Source organism: Limulus polyphemus, unplaced genomic scaffold (genome assembly GCF_000517525.1).
Source record: "Limulus polyphemus unplaced genomic scaffold, Limulus_polyphemus-2.1.2 Scaffold983, whole genome shotgun sequence".
Classification (NCBI taxonomy): domain Eukaryota; kingdom Metazoa; phylum Arthropoda; class Merostomata; order Xiphosura; family Limulidae; genus Limulus; species Limulus polyphemus.
This window is the reverse complement of record NW_013666593.1, coordinates 149,767-160,849: the sequence shown is the minus strand read 5'-3', so window position 1 is coordinate 160,849 and position 11,083 is coordinate 149,767. Positions and strand designations below refer to the sequence as shown.

At 36.6% G+C, this 11,083-nt stretch overlaps 1 protein-coding gene across 1 annotated transcript in view; it reads left to right on the top strand.

The window, feature by feature from the left end:
- Positions 1-11,083, top strand: part of LOC106461545 (thioredoxin-related transmembrane protein 2 homolog) — a 70,599-nt gene that overhangs the window by 18,381 nt on the left and 41,135 nt on the right. The window contains exon 3 of the mRNA XM_013921378.2: positions 5,578-5,697. Coding sequence (XP_013776832.1) covers positions 5,578-5,697 — 120 coding nt within the window. The remainder of the gene's footprint in view (positions 1-5,577; positions 5,698-11,083) is intronic.

Here is an 11,083-nt window from a genome sequence, read left to right as displayed (position 1 = left end):
ATTACATACATTCACTACTAGTGGCAGTTAGTTTTGTCTGTATAGTGAAACAACATACAAGGACACATGTTGAAATAAACATATTTGAAAGTTCAAAGAAATGATATTCAAGTACTGAAAAGCTTTCTTACTATCATATCTACAGTAATGTTCAAATGTGCCTGCGCTGGACTGAACGAGAGTGACCACCAATAGGCATGATAGTTTATGGCAAATGTACGAAGTTCAAGCTGCTAACCTCACGATTTATTCGGCACAATAAACAAAAGTACGACAACAATGAAACATAAACTTGAAATAAACAGTCATGCTGTATCATATATCTGATTTTTGTCAGAGGCAGTTCAGGACCTTTTTGCCAAGGATGCTGTAAGAACCTCTATACTTGTGTTATCTTCCCTTCATCATCCCTTTGTTAAAAACTAAAGTTCCAACATGTCTCTCATGTGAATCATCATTTGCGTGATTATTAAAAAAATTAAAAATAGACAAAATTTGCATTTTTTGGGATTGTAGGTTTAAGGGATTTAAAATAATGTACTAAAACATAAAAAGTAAGAAGTTCAATCAATTGTAATCATTTCTTATAAATACCATTTCCTAATGTAATTTTCCAAGATATTATAGATCATAATGCTAAAAAAACTAAATTTATCAAAAGTAACAAACTTTTTATTTCTTAAGCCATGTGCATTTATGAAAGACCTTATAAAGTTTCAAACAATTTCATCCACTAGTTTTGTTGTTGGAATGAAATATAGCAAGACATGCATTGGCTACTCAGAAAGTTAGTAGCCTAGGCGGTCATCAGGTTAAGAGACACCTGGTTTCTTTTTTTTGCATCAATCTGGTTTTGGGGGTGTCCTTGACTCTTTGGATCTTGTGTAGAGTCAGCTTGTATCTATTCTTCCTTTTCCTGCCTTGCTACTCATCTGTTTTCATCTTCCCCTGCTCCTGTACCTGTTTCCTCTTGTCAGTTCCTTCTACCTGAGTTTCTGGGTCACATTATCATATTTTTTGCTGCAAACCCATCTGCCATACATGATTTTGGTGACTATCTGGTAGGTACAGAACCTGTGGAGGCCAGGCTGTACAATTTTGTCCATGTTTGAAGGACCTCAACCACAGATCCTTGGATGTTACAAGTCTTACCAGAAGGACTCTCTCTTAATTTTCACACTGCTCCTCCCTATCTCCTCAAGGGGATCCCATATCCTGCCAGTATTTGTCAGAGGCAGTTCAGGACCTTTTTGCCAAGGATGCTATAGAATCCATTTCTCATCTTGGTTGTTTGTTGTCCCCAGAAAAACAAGGGACTGGTGATCTATCATTGATATTTCCAGTCTGAACTGATTTTTTAGACATTCCTCATTTCACCATAGAGTCCTTTCTCTCACTTTGATAGGTGTTTGCTTTAGGTTTGTGGATGACAAAGTTTGACGTATTTGATGCTTATGCTTACCTCCATATCCCCAGCATCTCATTCGTTTCTCCAATTCATTGGGTGTTTCAATTCTGAACTTTTCTGTTTTGCCTTTCCTTGGCCCCATACATTTTTTGTCAAAGCTTTTATCAGATGGATCCATTCTCAGGTGCTTCGGTTACATCATTTCTTGGACACTTCACTGCAGAAACTTTGGTAGTGCCTGAGAGGAAATCAAGCAACAGACAAAGAGAGAAGAGACTTGCAAAACAGAGGACAAGAAAGGAGTATTGAACCAGACCCATCAAAACAGTTATACTGGAGTAGCCAAACCTCAAAACAGTCAGAAACACTTCTATAACAAGAAGGCCAATGGTCAACATTTCAAGGTAGGGCAGAAGGTTCTAGTTCTGCTACTGACAGACAACAACAAATGCACCAGACAGTGAAAATGACCTTTCATAGTACAGGAAGTGGTTAACAGGATGCACTGTAAAGTGAATGGGATGATTAATGTCTACCATGCCAATCTGTTGAAGAGGTACTTCAAGAGGGAAGAGGAACAAAATCTACTGTCAGCATACAGATTGATAAGGATATACGGACCTCAGGGAACACGAAGTCCAGATGAAGACAAGGAATCTTGTTAAGGAGAAGCCCTACTGGAGACCCTACCCTAGGAGAGACAGACAAAGGAACTGTGAATATTAGTGTAGACTATGTGAGAAGTCTTAGTATGTGTACTAAGAACAGTCTTTGTATATAGTGGAAAAAATATTGTAAATATTTCTCTCAAAGATGGTCTTATGTCATGATATAAAAGACTGCTCAGTGTGGATATTATTGATTAATGTGTTTTGTGAGTGAATATTTTATGATTCTTTAGTTCTGTTCATAACAAGAGAGATAGAAGCAATCATTTTAAAGTAAATGTTATAACAAGTTTAGTTACATAAATCAGTAACAGTTGTAAGTTGTATTTATAATTCATTGATGTTGAGACTATTGCAATATATTGACATGGAGAATATAGAGATTTGTAGAATGTGGACAGCTGATTAAGTGATAAGCATATAAATTGTGTGAGATGAGCACAAACAACAGACAGACAATAGCAGAAGAGAGTAAAGTGCAGCCAAAGGAAAGGTTACAAAATGAAAGTTAACCATCATAGGAGTGGATAGCCTAACAGTTGATATGTTAAAGTGAGATTAACAGTTTTCTGACATTTTAGAATAAGAATTTGTCTCATCAAAGGGTTTTCTAAAGCAGTTGAACCTGCCTGTGTGGACTTTGACAATAATGCAGATGATTATTGGAAGTAGGCCTAAATACAATAAAGCAGACAAATATTGGAAGTTCAGGATACAACAAGAAATGAATTATATGTCGATACTGTTGTGATAAAAGAGAGAGATGAAAAGGAATAAGTGAATTATCCACTGATAGTGTTTAAGATAAAAATTGAGAAAAGTAGTTGAGCTTGTTAACTGAAATTCTAAAGCAATTGAATATGCCAAAGTGGACTTTTGACAAGAAGCAGAGAACTATTAGGTCATCTAGATATTAATGTTGCTTTTTTTAGATGAAAAAACCCAATCAACTTGTATATCAAAACAAAACATTTATTAAATGAAATAGTCTCCATTTCTATTGATGATGCTTTTCCATCTTACAATCAGGTTGTTAATGCTGTGATTAAAGAAATCACTTGGCTTTGAAGCAAAAAACGTGTTGATGTCCTCTTTAACACCTTCCACATTTGCATACGTTTTCCCATTAAGATGGTGTTGCAGTGAACGAAAAAGATACTAAGATGATGGTGCCATATCTGGAGAACATGGTGGGTAGGGGAGAACTTCCCAGCCCAACTCAATAATTTTGTATTGCGTCAAACGTGCTGCATGTGAACATGCATTGTTGTGGAGTAGAACACCTTTCTGATTGATGAGTGAAAGCATTTCTGATGATGGGCTTGATTTAAACATTCAAGTTGCTGATTATAGATCTCTGCATTGCCAGTTCACTGTGGATTGAGGAGTTCAAAATGAATTACTCCTTTGATGTCCCACCAAACGCAAAGCATCACTTTTTGCAGATGGAGTCCAGGTTTTGGGTTGTAAGTGGTTTTTGTCTAAGGCTGAGCCATTGTTTTTGGTCAAAACGTTTCCATAAACTTCTTTGATATTCTTTGTGGCTACAGAAGCATTGTTTCCCTTATTGCATTCAAAGAGCGTTACACGCCGAATGTGTGTTTCATCATGTGCCATCACTATAAGTGATTAGAGTTTACTAAACTTTACACATTATATAGGCTACACTAACATGATGTTTAGGCAGCTCGTTTTACTATTATACGTGATGTACGTTTTTTGGGGGTGGTTAATGAAAGTATTCCAAAAACGTGACATTAATTTCTTGATGACCTAATATAATGGATATTAGTTTTTCTTCATAAGCTGTCTTGTAGAGTAGAACTGTACAGTTTCCTTTGTCTTCCAGTATAATACAAATAGTGGGCTCTTTTTGAAGATTAAGAATGGCTGTCAGTTCTTAAGATAGATGGTTTATGTTGCTGTAGAGTGAGGGAGAAGTCTGAGTTCATTACCACCTGATGTTGGAAGATCTTGAGTAACTATTATTATGGTGGTTATAATATCCATTTACAGAGTAAACTTAAATGTTGGAGAGAGAAAATTAAGAGAATAAGGGAGAAAAAAGTTGTTCTGTGGGAGTTAGGATTTTGGTACTTTAGTTATTTTTGGCCACTTGTGGAACATTGATCAATTTTTCTGTTATGTGAGATAAGTTGGTTCAATTTGTCAAAATGATTTTTTCTAAATGTAGTTGAAACTGTGGTTTGTCATGCCAAAACTTGATTAAAATCTTCTTGGTTCAGTGTGTTTATAGGTTGAGTTTTAAGATAATTTAAACCGTGCTACAAGGTTTTGTTTTTGTCTGCAGAGCTGAATGGTCTGGATGGGTATTTTTGTGTCTTGAAAGGTTATTTGATATCATTGGAGGGAAGTAGAAGATGGAACTTTATATGTAAACACTGGTCAAATTCATGTATCTCTCAATCTGATGAGGAAAATAAGATGATTGTGAAGCATGCAAGTTGAATATTTTCAAAATGGTCAGTCCATAATGGCTCCTGAGATGTTGTTTTAGTGAAAATTTATGCAGAATAGGTATAATAGGTTTGAGAACTTTAATAGACTGAAACTGCCTGTTAAATGAAAAGGAGATGATATTTCAGTCTCTGTACTCATTCCTTCTTCAGGTTACTGTAGATACACATATAGCATTGTATAAAGATAAGTACAGCTGTGTAGTAAATATAAAGCTGTATAGGTTGAGCAAGTGCAGTGATTGGCAGGTGTTGTCAGTAGAGGTGTTTGTTATCAATAGAATTTGCTGAGGGGGGGTTACCTACAGATCAGTGATGTATAAACCATTGTTTCTGTTGAGTTCAAGTTGGTGTAGTTTGCTGTAGTTAGCTTATTTTACTTTTCTTTCTTTGTGGGGAGCTTTGTTTAATTCTGTGTTGATCCCAGTTTACACATGTCCTGTTTTATAGTTATGTTCAGCTAAGGACAGTTTATATGGATATATTAACATAGTTGTGTTGTTGTTTGATTTTTGTTTTTCTCCCTTTCATTTAACAGGCAGTTTCAGTACATTAAAGTTCTTAGGCTTACTGTGTTTACCTTGCCTAAAGTTCTACCGCAATTAATATTACTTTGAAATATTGAAAATGTGATTAAAATTGTTATATTTGTTTTCACTGTTTAGAAAGTTCAAAATATTATTGTCTTTTAGAACAAAATATTGGTCTGTAAAGTAATTAACAGAAAGCACTGTATTGAACCACAGATCCAGTTATTTAATACATCTTATGATGTGTAATCTTTAAATAGATAGAGATTTCTCAATATTGAATGTGGTTTTACTTAGAAATTGTGAAACTACTGGTTGATATAGTAAAACAATTTCAAAAGAGGAAAGTTTGTAGTACACTTGTTGACTTCAAAAATGTGTTTAATGTGCATGTATTGTTCCAGTTTCATTCAACACCTGACCATTATTTGTTTTCCACCTCTTCGTATAATTTATTATGTTAATATGTGTTTTCAATATTTTATTTTCTATAGGTGCTACTAGTTTGGTACCTTATGTGTCAGCGGTCTGCACATATACAAAATTGGCAAACATTATTCTCTTCTTCTACCATGATCCTCGCCTAGGAATACTCTACATGGTTTTATGTTTGGGTATGTAAATGTTTGCTTTTTCTTAATTAGTTTTTATTAATATTTCTTTTAATAATTATTGTGTAAAAATCTTATAACTGTGCTTAGGGTATGCCATTTAAATTTTGATATTATCTATATAACTACAGATCTTTCTCAAATGACAACTCACCTCCTCAAACAGAAATGCTTTGTACATCTGCCTATGAGACATTCATGTCACTGACCTTGAGGTAACTCCTACTTAAATTATCATGTTTAATGTGAATTGTGCTGGTGCATGAAAATGCTATCATGCAGCAAAAACCCTACATGAAAAGGAGGGGGACACAATTTTCATGTGCAGTAACTCTCCCGATGCACTTGCACTCATGATAACATCATTCTTTTTCTCAGCATTGTACGACACTGATGTGTTCAAGTTTCATCTTGCTTCAGTTTATGAGACATGCATTTGGTTATGAATCTTTGATTTTTGTTTTCTTTTACTTTTGTTTAAAAAGTATTGATTATTATCTTGAATTCTCAAAAGATGGAGACTTGTACTTAGTCCTGTGTGAGTGACAATGTTACACATACAGATCTTATTTCTACTAGGGCTTCTAGAGGCTTGTTTACTGTTAGGGATGTTACAAACTTTGTTCAAAGTGTATTGGATTTCCATATGGTTACTATTCTCCTATGGTCCTATTCTCATCACGGCAGTGAAAGTCCTTTCTCGTCTGTCAGAATGGCCTATTGGACTATGAAATTATGGATTTCATTTTCAGGTATGTTTCTCTTCTTATCTTTTGCCCGTGTTCTTTCATATTGCTAATTCTTCACTCCATGAACCCTTTATCTTTCCTCATTGCTTCTTATTAGGGTTTATGCTGTTTTCTTCTAACAGTTCCTCACTCACACCCAAATGCTTCATCCCCCTTGTATTCATGACTCTTTTTTTGTCCTGACTTGCTCATATTTTTCTTTCTTTGTTAGATTCCTTTTCTTTGGTATCCATCTGGCTTGCTAGGGACCCCTTGCATTCTATTTCACTCTCTAGTTGCCCATTTTTCATCTGTTTTCTTGACACCCATCTGTATTTCCTCTCCCTTCTTCCACCTTTTGTCTGAAGCACTTCATGGTTTTCTCTGGGGTTTTCCATAGAAGTTCATTTCCTTTTCTTTGCCAGTTTAGTCTGTTTCACTTCTTCTGCTCTGTACCTCCTTACATAGTTCCCTGCTGTTGGGATGCATTAGGTTGGGTTGAGTTGGGTTTCTCTTTACTGTACACCTTCCTCCTCCTCATGTACATGATCTCCATCAAGCTCCCTTTCTTTGCCCAAATATATTCGGTGGTGTTCATTTTTCTCTGTTGACTTGAGGCTGAAGTTGTATGACCTCAGTCCTTGTTATATACCCAAATTTTTATTGTTTCTTGACCTTTCCACTTGACTCTTGTTCCTCATCTGGATCAGTCTATCCCTTTCTCTTTCTTCTTGCCCTCCTATTACCTGATATCTGTTTCATCACTTTTCTTGTCAGTGACTATCCTGTCACATCTGCCCTGTGGGTACTTGTCTCTTCCTCTTTGCTGGTAGTTGGTCTCATTTTTTGCCAGCAGTCACTTTTCAAATCCCAACTTATCTTTGCTCATCTATCTCTCACCTCTATGATCGTTCAGACCGGGATCGGCTCTTGTATCCTTTTTGGGCTTTTCAGAGTTATTTATCATGGATTGAGGTACATATCTGGACAACAACATCACTTCTGGAATTTGGATGCAGGATGAGCTATCACTCCACAACATGTTCAGACTTCTTGCTGTTCATTGTGAATTTCCTGTCCCTTCCAATGGATCAATTGGTCATGGTCCATTTCAACATATCCATGGTTGTTTGTTACATTTACTGTCAAGGGGACACCCATTCCAGGACCCTATGCTTTTGGGCATTGGACCTACTCTTCTGGTCTCATTCACATCAGGTTCATCTTGTTGCCTATCATGTGCATGGAGATATTTACCTAGTGCCAGACCACTTCTTTTTGCTGGACCATGTTCTACCCATGGAGTGGTCTCTTCACCCTCAAGTCTTTTGTTGGGTTTGCTCTCAATTGGCACACCCTCATAGATACCTTTGCCATCCTTCTTAGCTCCAATCTTCCTCTCTTCTGGTCCCCTGTTCATAATCTTTTGGCTCTGGCTGTCAAGACTCTCAGCTGGGACTAGTTTCACATTTTTCTATATGCCTATCCTCCTCTTCTATTTCTCCCTTGGGTCCTCAACTTCATACATGACACTTCTTGAATTCTACTGTGGTGCCTCTTATGCAGATTCAGCCTTGGTTTTTTTGCTTGGCGTCCACACCCCCATAATTTATCCAATCTCCCTTCACTCTTGCTTCAACCTCACACATCTCTTTTTTGTCAAGGAATGTCGTCTTTCCATCTTCATGTGTGGGATTCAACCAGTCCGTTGCCTGTCATGCCAGACTTTCCTATGATGTAACCTTCTTGTCACATTCCTATTGCCCTTCCACTTTGTCTGTCTATTGACAGCAGTGGCAGTCATCTGTTAATCTATCCATTACTCCTTTCCTCCCAGCCATTCTACTGTGCTCCACCTTTTGGCCTTTTTTAATTGGTTATTTGATCATGTTTTGTTGGTTTACATCATTGTTGATTATTGGGCAGTGCTGTCCACTACATTTTACCTTTCCCTATACCACAGGGGTTTTCTTCTGTCATTTCTTTTCTCTCTTGCTCCTTTCTTCTTCACCATCTTCCTTGCCAAATTCCTATGCCTCTCTGGATCCTTAATGTGGTTTTGCATGCTTTCAAGTATGCCCCATTTGAGCTGTTGGCTTCTTGATATTTGTACCACTTTTCTCTTGCATCTTATTTCCTCCATCTCTCCTATAGTTGCCATAGTTCAGTTATCTATTCTGTTGATGCTTCTTCCACCACTTACTCTACTTGGCCCAGTCTTTCAATCTTCAAACTTCTACTGCTTGGGAAGATAACTGTCCTTTCTATCCTATCTCTCACTTCCATGATCATTCAGACCTGGATTGGCTCTTGTATCCTTTTTGAGCTGTTTAATGTTACTTATCATGTACTTCTCTCCTTTGGGGTCCCTGCCATTGCCTGTTCTTACCCTGGGACCCCTCTTCTTCCAGGGACCTCTCTCCTTTACTCTTACTGAATGGATCTGTCATCTCCTCCAGTTGGTATATTCTTCTCTGGATGTGGTTGTCCCTGGCTATTTCACATTTCTTCACTTCAGATTCATCACCTTTCTCATTCTCTTGCCTCCCATTTTCACTGGCTCTAGGATGAGATCTTCCAGTTGGATATGTGGATGACTCTCCATATGTTTATCACTTCTTTTCTTCACTATGTGGCTATTTTTTTGTCTCCTGCAGGTTTTTGACTTTCACTGGTCACCATACTTCAGTTGCCCACCATCTTTGAAATACATGCTTTGTTTCCTTCTTAATTTCTCTCCCTTTCTTTTGAACAGAATCCTGCCAGCTGGCTTGTTTTACCTACGATGGATATCTGGGTATTTCTCCAGGGCTCCCCAGAGTGAATTCTCCCATCCCATTTTCTTTGAATGGAGCATAGGAGACCCTTGCAACTTACCAGTTCCCAGCCACTGGGGTGGTTAGACCATGGAAAAATCCTTACCAATTGAGCTTAACACAATATGGTGAGAAATAGGGCAATAGTGACACTATCAGTGTAGTATGAGTCACCCCATACAAACTTAACAGATAACTAATGTGCCCTTTTCCTGCAGCCCAAACCTGTTCAGTAGAATTGAGGTGAGCACATACTGTATGATCTGATCATGCCCCAATCATACTACACACATTGGCTTGTTGACCTCTGATATGCAAGTGCTTCAATGGTCATATTCTCATTCTACCTGCACTTGTGATACTTGGGGCTCATTTGCCTCTCCATTATTACATTTTGGGTGAAGAGTATACCCTGATCAAAACAAGATGCTGTCTCCCATGGGTGTGCTCCTGTGGAGCCCCTGCTGTCGGGTGTCTTACTCAATGGAATTTCCTTCATGTGCTTTCTGAAAGTGCTTAGTAAAAGTTTCCACTACTTCATTATGAAATTCTAGCATTTCTGTCTGTGGTGGTGAGTTATTGTCTTGGAAGTTAATATTCTCCTAATCTGAAATTGTATTTCCAGTAGACACCTTCTCACCACTTCCAGTGCACATTTGTTGTCTTGCCTAATCAAATAATGATGTTATTACAAGTGCAAGTACACAGAGGGAGTTACTGTCCAATGGAGGCTGTATCACTCTCCTATTGGTGGAGGGTTTCTAATGAATGATGATGATATCATGCAACAAAAAGTTCACACTCAACACATGAATTTAGATAGGAGTTACCTCAAGACTAGCAGTTTACAAATCTCATAGGCAGACATGCAAGGAAGATAGTATTTATGAGATGAGTATCTAATGGATACTCATATTAGGAAAATATTAACTTTAAGTATGGAAAAGTGTAGATGAAATAGACTAGTTAAGGTCAGAATAGAAGCTACCATTTTTATTGTTTTCATACAACTGTTTTAGAAAAAATCAGTGCTTGATGCATTATTGAGTTTTTTAAGCATATAAATAAATATTTTCAAGAAACACTATTGATGACTTATTATTGAAGAAAATTTTATATTTTATTCATAGCAAACACGAAGTTTTATTTAATAAATCGTTGCTTGTGCCTTGTATCATCATTATAACAAATGTTCTTTTAAATGATAATTATTTTATACTGCTAATGCTATACTGTAATGTGAAATTAGTGGAAGATTTTTAAATCCAGAAATGCAGATAGTTAATACCAAGAGATGAGAAAAATGCTAAAAAACATCTTTATATGGCAAATTCACCATTCACTTTGAAACAAAAGTGTTTTTTTTCAACAACTTTTAGTGACAATCATGAAATATAAATTTTCTACTTTAAGAACTAAATTACTTCTCAACTTTTACAATTGACTATCAACAAGGTCTTGATTATAATGAATTTTTGAAATGATTAGTTTTCTCCAGAATGATAGGATACAAACACTAGAACCATGCTCATGTATTTCTGAGTTTTATGGGCTGCTCAAGGTCATTTTTGAGAAACATACACATCTTTTAAGAAAATATTTGGAAAAATAATGTTAAAGTTAATAATAATTGCATAGTAAAAACATTTGATTTGAAACCATGAAAATTGGAGAATTGTTTCTCTGTGGTACAAAGTCTTTCAGCTTCTGGGTCCTTCAGTGGACCCTAGAACCCTATCCTGATTGTTTTTCACTCGGGCCTTTGGCTTCAACAGATTTTCAGTTTTTTTTTACTGTTATGTCTGTATAAATTTCTAGAACTATGACAAGCATAGGTCTACACAT